Below are 20,819 nucleotides of genomic sequence, written 5' to 3' on the forward strand. Positions count from 1 at the left end.
TGTGCCAAATTTGAAGGGGATCGAATGAAAATATCGACCTGTAGTTTGTACACAAATTAACAAGGAGAGACGGTCAGGCAGACAGATGGATATAGCTTCATCGAATCAGAAAGTGATTTTGAGTCGATCGATGTACTTATCAATGGGAATATCTCTCTTTCTTCTGGGTGTTACAAACAAATTCACTTAGCTATAATACCCTGTACCACAGTAGTGGAGGTAGGGTATAAAAATTCATTGAGCAATACCATTGGCATCAATTCTTTCATTCAGTGTATGTATTCTGTAACCCATGGATAGACAGACGGTCCTAGCTTAATCAAATTATAAAGGAATTTTAAATCAATCGACTTTATATGGGTCTAGCTAGCTTTGCTTTTTACCGTTTCAAACGAATACACAAAGTTGTAATTTCCGATACCGCTGTAGCGGTTTTTGATATACAACCATGATTACTCACCTTTGAAATATCTTTTATTTTTAGATTTTTAGCAGTTCTCCCTCCACTTTCCACTTGGTTACCAATTTGAACAAAAACAAGAAGCAAATTATTTATATTTTTTAATAATTTTTGTTTTTATTCTTTATTTAAGGATTAATTGGTTTCATCTTTCATTCTCTCATATTGCAACTAAGTTTTGTTTTTTTTTTCGGTTTTCTTCTTTTTTGTTTTCTTGTATATCATTATTATTTGTTGTTATCATATAATTTATTAACATTTTTTTTTGTTTTGCATGTCTGTGTTTTTTGTATGTTTGTAATTGTTTCTGTTTTATATTTATAAGTATATATATTTTATGGGTTTATTAATTTGTAAGATTTTTAGATATACTTGTGTGTATGTATGTTGGTGTTTGATGTTGTTTTTTTTTTTATTATCAAACAGATATAATATTTGCAATAAATATCTGTCTGATAAATTATTTTGGTGTATGTGGTCAAGTTTTGGGAATTGGGATCTAGGGGATGAATGGTAGCTAATATGGTTGAGGTGTTGGTTTGTGGGATTGTGGGACCAGGTAATTGCGTATTTCTGTTTCTATCCAGTTTTCTTTCTGTTTAAATTCTGTTATAATTTTTAATGTTTCATGTTTTTTTTTTCGTTTTATATTTTGAGCTTTCTTCTATGGGTGTTTTTGTATCTTTAATGCATGTGTGTGTAAAATTCTGTCTGTGGGTGTTTCTGACTACTTACAAAATCATTAATTTTTATTGCTATAACTTTTGGTTTTTGTTTATGAAATATTTATTTTTTTTTACACATAAGTACTTACATTCATGATTATTGTTTTGCTTGTTTTCCAACTGTTCTTATCTTTTTGTCTGCGGCCTGTTTGGTTTTTTGAAATATACAAAGTTTTTTTTTTATTTATTTTATTTTAGCAACAGTTTTTCTTTTATTGTTTTATTCATTTATGGGGTTTGGAGGGGGGAGGGTTTGGATTCTCAGTTTGAGGCTTACATTTTTATTTATGCTATCTTTTTTTATGCTTTAATTTATTGTTAGTTTTTTTTATTTTTCAAATAATTTTCTCTGTTTGTTTATTATTAATACTAAATTTTACAAAATTATGTTTTCTTTTGTGTTGTGTTCTATATCAATAATCATAATCATAATAATATTGTATATAAGTAATAATGATAATTGTTATAATTAATAAGTTTTGTTGTTTTTCTTAATTTCTTTATATACACATTTTACAGCCGACTTATAATAACGAGTACTTGCTAATCTTTATGTTATACTATTACTTCTATTATTATATGCTCATCATCATCATATTACACTTGAAAAATTTTTAGGGATTAATTTAATTTTTTTTTTTTTAATTTCCTTTTTTCCTTTTATATGAAGTCATTCATTATTTGTGCTTTTCTGGTTATTGTTATTTTTAAATAAATACCTATATGCTGTGCATTGTCATGCCGCCGCCTATGTTTTACTAAATCTGAAATTATATTTTTATACAGGAACAAATTGTTTTTTTTTTACTTAAAAATGGGTTTTATATCAAAATCAAATAATAGGAAAAACATAAAAACATTTAAAACTTAAAACATAAAAAACAACCTATAAATTATGTTAAAAAAATACATTCATTGAAATTTCACCAGCTTGGGCATTATCTAATGGGCTGCCTTCTGTACGCTCTTTGCCTTGATATGTTGGTTTAATTTTCCATATATAACCCTGCTCTGCCAACCCGTGGCGCATCTTCCCGACTTCGGCTATTTACAGTTTATTACATGTAAGGGATTTCTTAAGAGAAATCTTCTTTATCCTTCTCTCTTTCGCTCACTCTCTTCAACACCAAATTAGAAAAACATCTTTTTATTTGTGTAGTCTTCTCTGGTTTAAATTACTCTATAAGCTCTGTTTGCATAAGTGTTTTCTCTGAATAACATCTCTGTGTTTTTGTTTTGCTGCCATGGCCTTGAAACAACTCTGTTTTCGTTTACTCTCAGCAACTGCTAGCAATGTGGCTGTGCTAAAGACACCCCCTTTTGTTCTGGTGTTTTGCTTACACCAACAACCCTGTCTTTGTTAAAATTTAAAATAAATGGTTTTTCCGTATTATGTTTTTTTTTTTTGTTTTGTTTTCCTTAGTTTTTTCTCTCATCACATTTTAAATTATTGTCCAAAATATTTTATTTCTTTTTTTTTCTTCGTCATACTTGCTTCCTTTTGCTAACATCTTAGGGCCTCAATGAGAGTTTGGGTGTTTGCTGTTGTAAATGCTGCTCCCTGAAGGCAATTAAAGAGCGAAATGCTGAGAGAGGTGAGGTTGTAGCCAGATTATTTGGTTTGCCGCCGTTATTTGCTGTAGGTGTCGTCGCTGTATTTGCATGGGGCGCCGGTGACTCTGCACGTGTTTGTCATGGTTTACCAGGTGACAATTTGTCCGAGTTCGTAGAGGAGGAGGATGAATTGGAATTATGGGATATGGGTCCTATGTTGTGATGGGAGCTAGGCTGACTGGAGGGTGGTGTTTGCACCACATCACAACCCATGGATGAAGTAGTGCTAGAGCCAGATGGTGAGGCCCCCGAGGGTGGTACTTGATGGGCGGGATTGTGGGGATGTCCTGTGGTTAAACTAAGCGGGTTAAAGTGTGGTCCTCCTGCCCCCGTGACTGCGGCCTTCCACAGCAAGGGATTCATGCCGAGACCATTGTGGGCCGCCAGACTGGCGCCAAATGTTCTTTGGTGTTCCAGAAATTCTTGTGAGGGGGCACCTAAATGAGCAGCTGCTGCCGCCGCTGGGCCATAGAAACCTCTATACAAATCTGGTCTCACATAGGGCGAGTAATTTGGTATTCTAGCCGCCAAAGGAGAGAGAATTTTCCCAGGACTAGCATGTTGGCCCGGATGGCCATAGAATGCAGGGTGTGTTGGTGGCAAATCACTACCCGGGGGACTGTCCTTGTTGCCTGACTCTTTGTTGGCATCCTTGGAGGCCATATCGGCCAGCGACCAAATGCGAGGCTTAGCCACTAGACTAGCGGTACTGCTGGGCGCTCCTCCCACAGCATGCAAAGAATTCTGCTGGGCCTGCTGATGCTGTTGTATCAGTTGCTGATGATGGTGATAGGCTGCAATGTCTGGTGGCGAACCTGCTGGTGGCCGAAAATGATGTAAAGCGGCGGGATGGAAGAGAGGATGACCACCGCCTGGCATCATTCCAGGTCGATCATATAAATCGGGAGAACCATTGGGAGAGCCGGGGCGGGAACCAGACCATTCACTGTTATTGCCCTCACCGGGTAAACGATGCTCCTTGTCCTCATTGGAGCCCAAGCCAGAGTCTTTGGCATCTAAAAATAAAAAGAAAAAAAAAACAAAAAAAAAAAAAATAAGATAAGAATCTTGTAAAAGAAAAAAAGTTCCAAGTAAAATAAAGCGCAAAAAGGTTAACAATAAATATTAAATCTGCAATTTTCTAATTCCTCAACCAAAGAAAGAGTTTGTTGATAACAGAAAACACTTTCTGCTAACAAGTCATAGGATAGGTTTTAGGGTAAAATTTCAACCAAAACAGGTGGAAATTTAGGCTTCTAGGGGCTCAAGAAGTCAAAACCAGGGATCGGTTTATATTGTGGCTAAATCTGCTTAACGACCGATTCGAATCAGCATGGATGTTGGAAGTCATAACTCAAGTCTTTGTTCCAAATTTCAGCCAAATCGGATGAAAATTGAAGCTTCTATAGGATCAAGAAGTCAAAACCGGGGATCGGTTTATATGAGAGCTATATCTGTTTATAGCCCGATTCGGATCATACATGGATACATGGATGTTGGAAGTCATAACTAAAGTTTTGGTTTCAAATTTTAGCCAAATCGAATGAAAACTAAAAAGTCAAATCGGGGAATCGGCTTATATGGGGGCTATATCTGCTTATAGACCGATTCAGATCATACTTGGAATGGATGTTGAAAATCATAATACAACTCTTTGTTTCAAATTTCAGCCAAATCTGATGAAAATTGAGGCTTCTAGGGGCTGAAGGAATCAAAACCGGATATCGGTTTGTTTGGGGGCTATATTTGTTTATGGATCGTTTCGAATCATACTTGGCATGGATGCTGGAAATCATAACATAAGTCTTTGTTCCAAAGTTCAGCCAAATCGGAGTGAAAATTGAAAAGTCAAATCCGGGATCGGTTTATATGGGGCTATATCAGTTCGTAGAATTACTAGGATTGTACTTGGCATGGATGTTGGAAGTCATAACACAAGTCTTTGTTCCAAATTTCAGCCAAATCGGATGGAAATTGAGACTTCTAAAAGCTCAAGAAGGGATCGGTTTGTATGGGGGTTATATCTGTTTAAGAAACGATTCGGCACAAGTCTTTGTTCCGAATTTCATCCAAATTGGATAAAAATTGATTAGTCAAATTCGGGGTCGGGCTATATCCAAATCTGAACATAAATGACCCATTTACAATCCCCAACGACCTACATCAATAAGAAGTATCTGTGCAAAATTCGAAGCGGCTAGCTTAACGCGTTCGACGGCTATCGTGATTTCCACAGATGAACGGAAAGACGGACTCGACTCAGAATATCGAGACAATCCAGAATATGTATACCTCATGGGGTCGCAAATCAATATTTCGAGGTGTTACACAGGAATGACTTGATTAAAGTACCCCCATTCTATGGTGGTAGGTATAGAAAGCAATGTACACCTTTTTTGAAGTATTTATGATATTTTTAGGTCACTTTCAACGCTTAACCATTGGAAAAAAGACAAAAATGTTTGCTGTTTTAGCGAAAATTTACAGCGGACTCATTTTCAACAAGCTTGTTGTTACAGAAAACATTTTTGCTGCCTTTACTTAAAATATTTATCTGGGTGCAGTTATGGAATATTTACAGCTTTTAGTGGTTTTGGGCATTTTTTTTTTTTTTTTGTTTTATTTATTTATTTTTTTGATGTTTTATTATTTTTTTTTTTAATTTTTTTCTTTTTGTTCAAACTTACCTAAAACATCATTATCATCGGTACTTTTGTGATCATCATCATCTAAGTTACAATCATCATCATCGACTCGATTGCGTGGCTCCCAGGTCATTTTATTTTCTTTCTTCAGTCTTCTGCGTGCATTGGCAAACCACGTCGACACTTGTGTCAATGTCATTTTCGTTATAATTGCCAGCATAATTTTTTCTCCTTTTGTGGGATAAGGATTCTTTTTGTGTTCATTGAGCCAAGCCTTAAGTGTAGATGTTGTTTCTCGTGTGGCATTTTTTCGGCGGGCACCATTTAAATCCATGCCATAACTAAAATGAAAACAAGAAAAAGGGAACAGCTTTAGTTAAAGAAGTTATTACCATAAAATTACTAAAAATATGTAAAAATAATTGGATTTTTCAAGAAATTTATTGAACATTTTGAATCAAAATCCTTTTAGTTCAGTTCATCATTTAGTTCACCAGCTCAAATCAGCTCAGTATTTAGAAATGTTCGTTTGATTAACTCCGTTCATTACTCGTTTGCCGTTCATTCATTGCATAAATCAACTGCGCGCATGGTTCAAGCCGGGAACCTAGAGCGACAACTTTGTTCATGGCATTTTAATATGTGTCAAATTCAAAGGTGCGTTCGATTGCCTATCACGGCGGAGAGTGCTCCCGAAATTAGGTCAAACAAAGTGACGAAAGCTTTATCTCTGGTGTGGTTACTTCCGTGTTAGAAGACCTTGCGTGCTTGGTGCTAGGGTTCCATTTGTGCTCCATATATATGGAATCTCATTATGGTTCCCATATGGAACCTCATAATGGTTCCCCAGCAGAAGCGTTCTTTAAAATCAGTGAAAATGCGAATGACTCGCTTATTCTGGTTAAAGTGATTCTAGACTTGCACTGGAATCTCAAGTTGAACAAGCCAAGCTTTTTGGGAGCTAATGGGGCGAACGTGTTCCTTGCTGACATTGCCTTAAAGCGTATTGTTGCGGAGTAGTTAAACTACCATTCTATCTGGTTTTTTGGCACATCTTAAGAAGTGATTGGGGTCTCAATTGTCACGCTATTCACGCCATGAAAAGTGGTTTATTAACTGCTTGTAGAACTAATTGGGCAACAATGTGGCATGGAATAGTCACAACTGTCCTGGGAAAAGAATATCCTCTTTTTTCGAAGAGATGCAGATGGGTTTGCCTGTTTGTAGGACTATTTTTACTTGGCATGCCCACCTTAATCTACTCGTGAAAAATTACGATACATTGCCAATACTGCCAATACGTCACATTTGTATTCTTGTCATCGCGCCAGAAGTGTTGTTGAGCTTTGTACTTAAAATATTGACACCATTATAAAATATTTGTTAAACAAATAAATAAAGTGTTTTAATGGTGAAAATGGAAATAGTAAAAATTCTAAGGACATTATACATCAAAACCTTAATAGTCTCTTGAAAAACGATGCTGTGTTGGTGAATTCATATGATAACCAATTCTGGGAACCAATGGATATGGAATTAATTGCTGAATACAGAGAATTGAGGTTGTCACGGTATTAGATTACTTTTTGTAATAATTAACATAAATAATCGAAATATTGGCTCATTAGGGGGTGGAATAATTAAAAACGGTTTGGTACTAAATCCAATAACGGTCTGGTGCTAAAACCAATAACAGATTGGTATTAAACCCAATACCTGTTCGGTAATAAAACTAGTACTAAACGGTAATCATCATTTTACGTTTCATCTATACCATCCGGTATTGTTTTTTTACCATCTTGCTTAACTATCAATACCGTATGGTACTGACATGAGCACTTTTGGTATCAACTTTTCTCTGGATGTGTAGCTCTTTCCTCCGATTAAGAGTCTTAATACCGTAAAATGCGGATTCATTGCCCAATTTGGCTGAATTGAGACAGTTTGTCTTGTATAAGGTTTGGCGGTATCTGAAATAAATGTATTCAGATCGGTCCCTATTTGGATATATTGATGGAGCTAAAAAAAATAGGATTTTAAATAAATCCATGTTACCCACCAACATGGATTTATTTAAAATCCTATTTTTTTTAGCTCCATCAGAGTTTGGCACGGACAAACTTAATGCATCTCTACTTGTTTTTGTTTTTTTCCCCACCATTAAAGGAGGGGGGTATATTCATTTTGTCATTTCGTTTGCAACACATCGAATTATCTATTTCCGACCCTATACAGTAAGTATATTTTTGATCAGTGTATGTAGCCATCCGTCCGTCTGTCTGTTGAAATCACGATACAGTGTTTAAAAATAAAAATATTGAGCTGAAACTTTGCACAGATTCTTTTTTTGACCATAAGCAGGTTGAGTTCGAAGATAGGCTTTATCGGACTATATCTTGATATAGTCCCCATTTAGACCGATCCGCCGATTTAGGGGTTTAGGCCCATAAAAGCCACATTTTTTATTGGATTTTGCTGAAATTCAGGACAGATGTTTGTGATAAGCCCTTCGACATAACTCTTCAATTTGGCACAGATCGGTTCAGCTATATATATAGCTGCCATATAGACCGATCCGCCGATTTAGGGTCTTAGGCCCATAAAAGCCACATTTATTATCCGATTTTGCTGAAATTCAGGACAGTGAGTTGTATTAAGCCCTTCGATGTCCCTCTTCAATTTGGCCCAGATCGGTTCACATTTGTATAAAGCCACCATATAGACCGATTTCTCGAATTAAGGTTTTGGGCCCATAAAAGGCGCATTTATTATCGAATTTTGCTGAAATTTGGGACAGTGAGTTAAGTTAAGCCCCTCGACATTCTGCAATAACGCACAGATCGGTCCAGATTTGGCTATAGCTGACATATAGACCGATCTCTCGATTTAAGGTTTTGAGGCCATAAAAGCCGCATTTATTGTCCGATTTCGCCGAAATTTCGACATTTTTCTGAAACTTGGCCCAAATCGGTCCAGATTTGGATATAGCTGCCATACAGACCGATATCTCGATTTCTAGTCTTGGCCCCATAAAAGGTGCATTTATAATCCGATTTCACTAAAATTTGACACAGTGACTTATGTTAGGCTTTTCGACATCCGTGTCATTTATGGTTCAGATCGGTTTACTTTTAGATATAGCTACTTAAAAGACCAATATTTTGTTATACACAATTGAACAATGATTTGCACTTATTAGTATTTGGATAAATCGGAACATTTTTCCATATATCTGCAATAAGGTGTGCATTTTTCACCGGATTTTGGCGAAAGGTGGTTTACATATATAACCGAGGTGATGGGTATCCCAAGTTCGGCCCGGCCGAACTTAACGCCTTTTTACTTGTTTCTGTTTATTTTTATCATTAATGACACATGTTGTGTGTAAAATACTTCTTTTTTCTTTAACACAATTAAAGGTTGTTGCAGTTTTTAATTGCCTGCCATTAATAACTGCTATAGCAACTCCTTGTTGTATGTTTTTTGTCAAATGTCTGTGTGAAATTGTTGCTATATCATCGCTGTGTTCCACCAATAAAGCTTTAATTTATGTTATTGTTCTTGACCATATTGCAATCGTGGTGGCTGTTGTTGTTGTAGTTATTTTACTGGGTTTACACATGCTTTTATGTTTGGTGGTCAGTTTTATAGAGCAATTATGTGGCTTTTAGCCATTTCAAGTAAAAGGCTGAGCAACGGTTCACAACCAATGCAACTCAACTCGCCTTTAGAGCCCTAGGCATTCTGATGGTGGTGGTTATGTTTGGCTTGTTTGTGCAAAATATGATTCAGCAATTGAACACTCCACACAACATATCCACAATTGGCTGTTGCATGAACAGCCAGCAAATGACAACAACAATTAATGCACTCACACACACACATAACAACAACAAAAACTTGGATAAGGATGACCCCAAAAAATTTAAAAAAAAAATATATGGAAAATATCCATAAAAGACATGTTTTGGCCATATGCGAATAATGACCGAATTGGCATGAGGAAATGTTATAAGGGTTGTTGCCCTAAGTTTCTTATACCCCAGAGTAAAGGCTACCTAAAATTTAAGTTTTTTTTTTTTTTTTTTAAGGTTTACAACAACTTCAAACAAAGTTTTGGGTTTTAAGTTAAGGAAATTTGTATTTAATAAACACCTGCATTTTTTATAATATACATTGTATGTTGGTTTTATCTACAAAAGGCAAATGGATAGGCAGACAGACGGACGGATACAAATATAGATGCGAGTTGTTACAAAATGAAATAACGTGCTAAGTAAACCCTTGTCCTATTTTTGAACGGAATAAAAATTAGATTTGAGCCAAATTTTCTTTAAAGTTCTATCCTTTCAAATGTTATTTCCACGAATTAATTTTTCATTTGATGAAATTTGTTTCAAAAAATATTTTATGTTTTATATTTTTATATTTTTGACAATACTTTTTAGGAATATAAGACCTTGACTCAACTCTTCATGCAAATACATACAACAAAACGCAGTCTATCAGCATTTCCCTTTCAATTTTTTTTCGTTTTTTCTTCCAAACTCTTTGCAGCTCAATCGTCTACTCAAGTTGTCTCAACTTACGTGACGGGATGTTTAAAATTGTTTAATTGCTTTCTTAAGTTGAAAATTAATAAACATTTTTGTTTTGGTCTTAAGAGTGGCTAGCAGCTTGTTATTGCCATGTAGCTCAAACAAATTATTAACGTATTTAAAATGCAATTGCCAACAAAGGAAGTAACGGTCATTTTTTTCATTATCGCATATAATGCAAAAAAAAAAAACTGTGTAGCCGCTGAGAAACACTAGACAAACGGAAAGACGGACGGACGGACAGAGAGATAGATAGTTGGAGTACAAAAACACATCAAGTTTTATGGAAGTGTTAATGTGAATTTTAGTGTTGGCGGATTTGTTTTAGTGCAGTGCAGTGGTCAAGTCTAGGCTTCAATATGTGTGGTTATGATAATAAATGTCTATTACAAAATGTTGGCGTTTAAACGCAAGCGCCAACAATTAAATTTTAGCTGGGAAAATTGATGATAAACAGAGCAATGGAGAGCGGTTAAATGTAAACAGCAAACAAAGTTGGTACGGAAAAAAACTTATAAAGTAAATTTGAAAAGTTAGTAAGAAGTAAAACATGAAGAATAAAAAGTCATATTGAAAAATTACATGACAGATATTTAAGGTTATTAAACGCTTGGAGTCCTCACGCATCATTACAAGCAAAATTTCAGGCAAATCGCTTATAATTTGAACCCAACAAGACATCCAATAAAAAGATTGATGTACAGCTATATCAGCTTTTGCAAAGATTTCATCCATTCTTGACATATTATTGAAGATGATTCAAAGTTTTCATGAGTATTTCTGTTCAGGCTTTTAACCATTAATGACCTTATCACAGAATTTTTTCACAGCGAAACAAATCTTTGAAACATCAAGCCTCCATACTTTTCGCCTTTCTACTTATAGAATTTTAATATTTCTATTGTTTTATCACTATTATAAACTATCCAACTATAGGTTTAGAATATTAAATAAGCCCCCACATTCTCTTGGACATATGTCATGCTAGTCATGTTTACATGGATCTTTGGTAAAGAGGGCCATAAACAATCCATTGTGCATTTTGTATGTATGTGTGTGTGTGTGTGTGTGTGTGGCGTTTGCATGGACAATTTTGTTGCAATGGGCGCCACAAAATCATCATATAAAAATTATAGAAAATCGATTAGCAACATGAAAAACCAAAGGAGCCTAAGAGAATGGGTCCAATATACCTAACAAATAGTAATTCAATTAGTATGGCAAAGTAGTAGACGTTTTATTGTGAATATGTTTTGCAAATTACAAAAAAACAAAACAAATAAAAAGGCATAAAATTCGGCCGGATCCAAGCTTGGATACCTACTACCTAGGTTTTACGACTACATAATAACCACTTTTTGTCATAATGCAATGAAAAACGCATAATTTATGAACCCATAGCAGATCTAAAGAAATATCTTCCCTTTTGGATCAAACTCGTCGCGAACATGGATATAGTTCTCCACATTCTGGAAAGTTATGTAAGTGTCTAATACTACACATTGTATCAAATTTCAGTGAAAATGCGCGGGCCCATGAACTTAAATCGGGACATCAGTATATATGACAGCTATATCCAAATATAAACCGAATTGAACCTAATATCGAGTCGGATGTCGAAGAGCGAAACATAACTTGCTGTGCCAAATTTAAGCGAAATTGGATATCAAATATGGTTTTTATGGGTCCAAGACCTTCAATAGGGAAATCGGTCAATAGGACAGCTATATCCAAATATAGACCAATCTGAGCCATATTGAACACGGATACGAAGAAGGTATCATCAAATCACTGTGCCAAATTTCATCGAAGGCTGCTTTTATGAGCAAAGAACTTAAATCTTGAGAGCGGTGTACATGACAGCTTTTCCAAATATAGCCGGATCTTGACCAAGGACAGTACAACTGTCGACAGGGCTATCGTACCAAATTTCCAAATAATTGTGGCTTTAATGGGCCTGAGACTTCAAATTGGTAGATTGGTTCAGCCAAATCGGACAAAAATTGCGGCTTGTAAGAACTCAAGAAATCAAATCAGGAAATCGGTTTATATGGGAGCTATATCAGGTTATAGACCGATTTGGACCGTATTTGGCACAATTGTTGAAAGTCATAACATAACCCTATATGGAAAATTTCAGTCAAATCGTATAACAAACACGGCTTCTTGGGGCTAAATATGTCAAACCGGGAGATCTGTTTATATGGGAGCTATATCTAATTCTGAACCGATATGGCCCATTTGCAATCCCCAATGACCTTCATCGATAGTTATTATCTGTGCAAAATTTCAAGCGGCTAGCTTTACGTTTTCGACCGCTATCGTGATTTCGACAGACTCAGAATGTCAGGACGATCCAGACTTTGGCGAAAGTTTGATCAAGCCACCGCTGCCGCATCGACATGGTATATAGTGCCTTCAGGAATGGGAAACCCCGCCTGAAACATGATGCTAAAGTACAAAAGGCTCTATGATTCCCTGATTCCAAGGATTTCAATGAAGACTGCCGGCCCGATGCCGCCACTAAAATTTAGGGCCATTCGTGTATAAGGAAGGTCCCGGGAAGGGAGGGAGAAACCCCAGTTCAGCGATCCCTTTCGGAAGGGAGTACTTCCCAGGCATATAATCAGTACAAGAATGCCCAAGGAATGAGATGCCCCAGGTACCTAATACGCTCTGTCGTAGGGCGAGTTTTCGTTGCCACACACCCAACATATAAATGCAAAGGCTTAAGATCGAGAATGGGGCGGAGATAGGCAACGCCATGGTACCCTGAACGGCACAGTTGTTCAAAGCCCGATGCCACATTAGACATTCATAGTTGAGAATTTGCGAACAAAGTCAAAGTTGGGGTTCAAAGCCCCTTTGTATCGTGTTGCCACGGTTTTTCTCAAGTACTCTTGGATGAATGCCAAGCCCGTTGGCTGCCATCGCCCATCCAGATGATTTCCTCAACCTTCAAACTATGAAACACATCTAGAAATTAGACAACGTGTAGGCAACTTATACACATTCCGACATGCATGTGATAACTCAGAAACAGAAAATGGAAGTTGACTTCCCGTTCCTACTAATGAATCAGCGAGATCGTTTAAACCCTATCACTGCTTCTACAGAAATCGTTACTTACAACCTATAGTCAATCATCATGTTTTCCAATTAGACAGTGACTTATCTGCTCCAGACAACGTTAGCAAAGCGGCAAGTTTAGGGCCACATAATCTTGGATCTGTCTTCCGTTGCCGTTTGGGTCAGGAATTTCTAAGGTAGTTTAAAATCTTGCAAGCTCGTCTGCTTTACAATTTCCTGGGATATTTCAGTGACATCCAGAACAATTGAATTTTAAACTCTTAAGTCATTTCGTTGAGAGATCTGCTGCTAGGTCTAAGATTAAACTTCCTCAATCTCATGACAGCGGTCGCAGCAATATGTCCAGAGGCATTAACTGTTGCCTTAAATTCAGTGCATCAGATGCTGCCGTCCGCAATGCGACTGTATATCAGAAAACAATCATCCTTTGAATCCGTCTGAGTATTGAAAAGTAGTTGGATTTTTGAAGCGCCGTACACCAGTTCACAGCACCATATAGCATTGAAGGTAGGACAACTACTAAATACAGCCAATGCATGACCCTAGCTTTAACCCCATATCTTTTACCAATGATTCTATTGCAGTTATCTAGAACATGAGTTTCCTTTTTCCCTTTCCAAAAGTTTAGGTTTGAAGTTCAATTTACCGTCTACCTAAAAATTCAAATATTTTGCGCTTTTAGTAAATAGAAAATTCTTTCCTCCTCCATGGAAGATAGGTGCTATGGACGGACCTTGTAAATCATGCTGAAACGTATATTTTCCATCTCAGGCAGGTTACGCATACCCAACTTTTCGTCCGATTTACTGTCGTAAGTAGAGATTCCTTAAATATGTCTCTAAGATTGCCGGGAAACTTTCCCCTAACCGCAATTGCCGATTTATCAGAAAAAGGCGATTAAGCATAGAGTGAAATATCTTAGCAGAGAAGCTATTCATGGTTGACATACCCAGCATTATGAGTCAGCATATAGTAGGAGGATGACCTCACTGCAAAAAGTTGTTTACATTTGCACCACAGTTTGAATCCCTTTCCTTACATCATGGGGACATCATCATGGGACATGTCAGCCTATGCGCTTAGGTAGTACCCAGTTCAAATACTAACGGGTTAACCCCTGACGTTTGAGAGTACATTAGAGTTGGTTCACAGCGGTTCAATATCCAAATCCTTAAGCCAAAAATCCAGAACTTATGTTCCAGAAGGAATTTTGCAGAAGGCCAAAATGGCGGCTACATAAGCAGAATATCAAAATCGATAATGTTTGTACTTTATATATAGTCGAAGCTCAATGATAAAGGGCCTCCTTTTTACAGCCGAGTCCGAACGGCGTACCACAGTGCGACACCTCTTTTGAGAGAAGTTTTAACGTGGCATAGTACTCCACAAATATCGCCAGCATTAGGAGGTGATAATCATTGCTGAAAATTTTTTCTGATGTCTCGCCAGGATTTGAGCCCAGGCGTTTAGCATCATAAGCGGTCATGCTAACCTCTGCGCTACAATGGCCTCATTGATCCAAAATTTTGAATCGGACAGCACTCAATGATATGTGAGAAGTTTTCCCCAGTTCCTTAGTGTAATATTCATGGGCAAATTTGCATATAGTGAAAGGTGGAAATTTGAAGAAGTTACAAACGGAATGTGTTTGATTGATTTCACATAATGCTAAATATCTAAGCTTAAGTAGGACAATTAACATACTAAGAAACTGCGGGTCGTCGTGCGACGGACGGTTATGATGCACTAGCCACTGATGGAGGTATTACCAGCCCAGAAACGCGTTTACCAATGGTGCGATATCTATGCCCGATTCTTTGATAGCTGGCGAATTCTTTTCTTCAATTCATAAAAAAGAATCTATTCTCCCTAACACACATTCTCGCGGTTATTTAAGCTCGACTAACGCAACAAATAATAATTTATTCAAATATCCGGCTCTGGTAGCCAACAGAAATAAACAAAAACCGAATGACTGGATTTTTGGAACCCCTGTGGTAATGGGTGCACACATTTTAAATCCTTTCAACAAATTTAAGTATTCCACAATAGAATGTTTCTAAAATCAAATAGTACTATGTTTAGTTTGTTAAGAAAAAATGTTTTCCTACAAATAAAGCCTTTTTGCTCTTTTCAAATACATAGATTCTTTTAAGCTCTTTTGTCTCATCTCTACAAACAGCTATAGCACAAAATATGTCCTTAGCCTTCCATTTGTATCCTGGTAAATATTTCCAAATTATTTGAATAATTGAACACATGTCCTTGTGTACAACTTTGGCTGACATTACTTTTAGGCACATTTTGATTCATATCCTCATTCTAGTTACCGAGGGTGATTCTCAACAAGAAATTTCAATAATTTATCATACTGGATTACACTTGTTCATTAACAACAAATTTTATATCTTTACGAGTTTTTTGTTGTGGTATTAAAAGCAAACTGATGTTCTTGTTAACAAGAAAGGCCAAACAAATACAGTGCTAAAAACAACCACCACACAAGGTACACTTGAAAAAAAAAATGGGAAAAAAAATTATGATTTTTATTTCCAAGTGGTGGAAGAAGTTTTCTGCACAAAAATACCACTGAAATCTTGTACTTGTGGATTGAAAAGCGAGTTTCAAGCTTTAACTATTTAATTGCTAATTTTTGATTTCGATCAGACATTTCAATCTATTTTTACGGAAAAAGTGTTCCTAGGTCAAAACGAGATATATACAAGCCTTCGTGATAATTAAGCAATAAATGGCAACTATTCCTTGATTACAGTAATACAGACAGGGACACATGGTTAATTCGTCTCATGAAGTAATATTGAGACCATCAGCATACGTAAAAGTGTGTCTAGCCCTGTTTCATTTCAACATTACAAACCAATGTTCAAAATAATCATATCCTATAACACAACTATATGTGGGTTATACCAAATGCCATTACAACTTCAACATCAAAACTAATGATTTCGAAATGTTCCAAAAATAAAGCTTAAATACTTTTGGTGTTCTTTTTGACTGTTTGCGCTTTGTTTTCATTGTTAACTTACCTATTAAAGGGATAACCAAAGGCAGCATCATAGGGATGATATACTGAGGGATAAGGCCAAGGGGCTCCACCGGCCACCAAATTTTCTTTCAAATCCAAGCCACCCTGAAATCAGAATAAAAAAAATAAAATAAATCATAAATCAAAAAAGAAATGCTTTCATATTGTACCGAAAATACGTTCTTAAATATTTAAATTTCCTATGTTATCACCTTGAACTTAAATTATTAAATGGTCATGTTTAACAAATAATTAAAACCCAGAACAGATTTCAGAACAACAATGTTGTCATTATGTGGCCTACAAGAATGAAGAAGAACAATTTTAATTGGTGATGATAACATCTGTGTGGGGCTCATCATTATGATTTTAAATTAAAACGTAATTGATTTCTGTTTTTGTTTTTTTTTTTCATAGAAGCTGCCTTGTCCCCAAGAATTTTTTATAATTTTAATTTTATTGCGTTTGTAATATGCACGCAGAAGATGATAAGGCTGCTTACTATGTTGGACATTCGATTTGTCCTATTACAATGCAAAAAATAACACACCACGACTACTTTTGAAACAAAAGACTATTAATTCTGCTAATTTTCTTATATATTATACAACTTAATCATAATGGATGATGATGCCGCTACTGATGGCAAGAAGACCTCACGTTTTCTGCTACATACTGCAAGCCCCACACTTACTCACTCATGTGCGTTCCATATAAACATTTAAAAACCAAAATTGATAAGAAATTATTAATAATAGCAAAAAAAAACCGAAGCTGACAAAATGCGCACAAAACACCATTGAGTTATTAATGACATTTGAACTTAGGCGCTGTTTTCTATTTCTATTGAAATTTTAATTAGGAACCTTAATACCATGAAACAAAACAAATTAAAATTACCCATAACATATTGCTGAAGTGATAATTTTATTTAATTTAATCAAATAAAACCAAAAAAGCTCAATTTTCGTGATTATTGGGAATTTTGTGACAATTTCAAGGATCTTGGAATTTAAAGGAAAAATATTTAGAAAGAGTTGACAGTTTTTCGCAGTCAAAGTTGTTAGTTTCATGCAAATCATCTCATCAATCAATAGCCAGGAGTCTTCTGCTTTATCAATGGATTCTGAAAAGGGAACTTAATTTTTCGTATCCAAGTCCAATAGGTATGTGCATCAAAATTTCTTAGAACAGTATTAAGTGAATGTGATCAGTATTCGTAAGAGTTGATCACCATATCACCAAAAATTTTTGTTAGGTTTTAATTAAAATTTAAATTGATATGATATTGATAGCTATCCTACGACCGCTAAAATCTATCGAATATAAAATCAAATGTGTATTATATTTTGTTTCAGTATTATTTATTTATTTTTTACATCAATTTAATTTTAATTTTTCAGAGATACAACTAAGGAGATACAAGCATTTTAAGTTATTTTTAACTCAAGTTTATGGAAAGAATATTGTTCTTCTATCCTTTAAATTTATTTCATGTTTTTTCAGATATAATTTTGGAGATATAGATATTTTAAATAATTGTTAACCCTGCACCATTACTGTGGTACAGGGTATTATAATTTAATGAATTTGTTTGTAACACACAAAGAGTATACCGATCGACTCAGAATCATTTTCTGATTCGATTTACCAATGTCCGTGTGCTGTCTATCTGCCCATGTTAATTTGTGAACAAAGTACTGGTCGCCATTTTCATCCGATTGTTTTCAAATTGGGCACAGGCATCTTTTTTGGCTAAGAGACGAAGCCTTTTGGTGTTGGAAGAAATCGGCTCAGATTTGGATATAACTTCTATATATATATTTTCGTCCAATGTGGACTAATACTGCAATAGTATCGTCATTTGAGAACCGATTCTCACGAAATTTGGCACAATGGAGTCTCTCACAATTCTCGACATTAAAGGTGAATTTGATAGAAATTGGTTCAAATACAGATACAGCTCCCATATTTATTTACCGCCTAATTTCAACTTCTTGAGCATTTGCAAGCGCATGTATCAACCAATCCTCTCAAAACTATGCACTACGCTTTCTTCCGACGACCACAAAACATGCGGTATTTGGTCGAAATCGGTTCAGATTTTGTTATAGCTCCTATGTATATGTACGCCCCATTTGGACTTATACTGCTATAATATCGTCACTTGTCAACTGATTCACATGAAGTTTGGCACAAAGGATTCCCTTATGACTCTCGACATTGATTGTTGAATTTCATATAAAACCGGTTCACATGCAAATATAGCCCCCACATATATATGTATCACCCATTTTTCACTTTTAGAGCCTTTCGTATTTCTTAACAGATTTTCTCTAAATTTTCCACAATGTCTTTTTATATAATTTTATATTGTGTATACCGATTTTGGTTTAAAGCTGTCAAGATTTTTGCACTAATTTTCGACGACGTAACCTACCTACTCAATGTGGTGTTTTGGGTACCACAAGATCGACTTCGGCCGTCCTTACTTGTTTTTTTTTATTAAGTTGGAGGCAATTTAGTTTTTCATACACTTATTTATTTATAATTTTTTATACTTAACACCATAGGATGAGGGTATATTTATTATGTAATTCCGATTGCAAGACATCGAAACATCCATATATATTTTTAATCGTCGTAACAATCTAAAACGATCTCGCCATGTCCATCCGTCCGCCCGCCCTTCTGTTTAATATACGCCACAGTCTTTAAAAATAAAAACGATCTACCGATTTGACAGGTCTTAGGCACATTAAACACATTTATTAGCCGATTTGGGAAAGTGAGTTGTGTCCAACACCTCGACATCCCTGTTCGATATGGCTCAAGTCGGTCTGGATTTGTGTAAAGCTGCCATTTCTACCGATCTTCCGATTTAAGGTTTTAGGCCTATAAAATGTGAATTTATTTACCGATTACGCTGAAATTTATCACAATGAGTTAGTTAAGCTCCTTGGCATTCGTATCAAGTTTGGTCAGGATCGGGATTTATGTGGATGTACCTTTCATATATACCGATCTCCCGATTTAACTTCTTGGGCCTACAAAAGCAGCGTTTTTTACCCCATTTCGCTGAAATTGGCAACATTAAGCTATATTAAGGTCATCGATATTTGTGTTTAATATGGCCGAAATCGGTCCAGATTTGGATCTCTCGATTTAAGGTTTTGGGCCCATGAACGCATATTTATTGTTCGATTTTACCGAAATTTGAGAGAGCGAGTTGTGTTGCCATATAATTAAATATATATACACATGTGACCTTCAACATTAAGTTTTCTATTGTTCCGTAAATAGTTATTGCCCGCATAAAATTTTGAAATTGAGCTTTAAATTTTATCCCATTAGGCTAAATATTGTTATATGTAGTAAACTTCTGCCCTCAAGTACTCAAACAAATGTTGCCCTCATAGATCCCCAAATGGACTTCTTAAGACCCAAGAGGTTTAAATTTGGTTTACACGACCTTAAATACCCAAATCAAAAACCACATATACAGATTTCTGAATATATGATATAGCCTCCATATAAACCAATTTTTATACCCTCTATCATAAGATACTACAATAATTTTGTCTTTCCGTTTGTAACAATAAAGTTTGTATATTCTTGATTGTCATGGAATTAAGTCTATCTAACCATGTCCGACCGTCTGTGGAAAGCATGCTAACTTCCAAACGCGTATAGCTAGCCGCTCGAAGACTTTCACAAATGCTTTCTTTAAGTGTAGGTCATTTGGGATTGTAAATGGGCCCAATCGGTTCATTTTTAGATATAACTTAATTTCTCATGAACATTCCATTAATGAACATGTGATACTTCTCCTATATCTATGAGAGTCCTATTAAAGCTTAAGCTCAATGATAGATGGCCTCCTTTTTATGCCCAAACTGAACGCGACACCAATTGGTAGAGAAGATTTGACATGTCAGCATACCTCACAAATGTTGCCAGCATTAGTAAGGGGATAACCGCCACTGAAAATTTGTGTGATGGTCACGCCGGGAATTGAACCCAGGCGTTCGGCGTCATAGGCGGCCATGCCAACCCCTACGACACGGTGGCCTCATGTTTAGATATTTCTCCTCTATAAACCGATCTCTCCACAAGGCCCAATTTCCTCGATTAACTTTAAAATCCCCTTAAAAGGATTCAAGTTCTCAAGCTTCAAATTTTTTCCCTTTAAACTAAAATGTTATCGCAATATTCGTTATCAATACTCTGCAATCACTATAAACCATACATCTCTCCTGCAATGCATTCTCCTCAGTAGCAAATACAAAGCAAATAATCCCATATTTTATAATATGAAAAAAAATTCTACACAAATTTTTGCTTGCTTTCAGCAAACTTACATGGCAGAGCTAAGAAAACGCATTCAGAATTTATCACACCTTTTTCAAAATGATTTTTTTTTTCATTATTTTGTTCTTTTCATACATTTTTCTGCAAAAGCCATAACAAAAGGGTGGGGGGGGGGGGGGGGGGGAGAAAAAAAAATCAGCAACACAAAAAAAAAGAAATATAGGAATTGAACAGCAAAATCATTTCAAAAGCGTGTACGTGCAACCTTAACTAAATGTCTGATATTAAATCTGAACAACATTCAAAACAACACCACGAGTACAACAACGA

The 20,819-nt window shown here is 35.8% G+C and overlaps 1 protein-coding gene across 1 annotated transcript in view; it reads right to left on the reverse strand.

Moving 5' to 3' along the window:
- Positions 1-607: 607 nt before the first annotated feature.
- The window catches only part of LOC106093407 (homeobox protein araucan), a 60,976-nt gene continuing 40,764 nt past the window's right edge, over positions 608-20,819 (reverse strand). Inside the window, exons 3-5 of the mRNA XM_059371073.1 lie at positions 16,180-16,283; positions 5,487-5,785; positions 608-3,815 (exon numbers count right to left, since the gene is read on the reverse strand). Of these exons, the coding sequence (XP_059227056.1) occupies positions 2,878-3,815; positions 5,487-5,785; positions 16,180-16,283 (1,341 nt within the window). The 3' untranslated portion in view covers positions 608-2,877. The remainder of the gene's footprint in view (positions 3,816-5,486; positions 5,786-16,179; positions 16,284-20,819) is intronic.

The sequence above is a fragment of the Stomoxys calcitrans genome, chromosome 1 (genome assembly GCF_963082655.1).
Source record: "Stomoxys calcitrans chromosome 1, idStoCalc2.1, whole genome shotgun sequence".
Lineage (NCBI taxonomy): Eukaryota > Metazoa > Arthropoda > Insecta > Diptera > Muscidae > Stomoxys > Stomoxys calcitrans.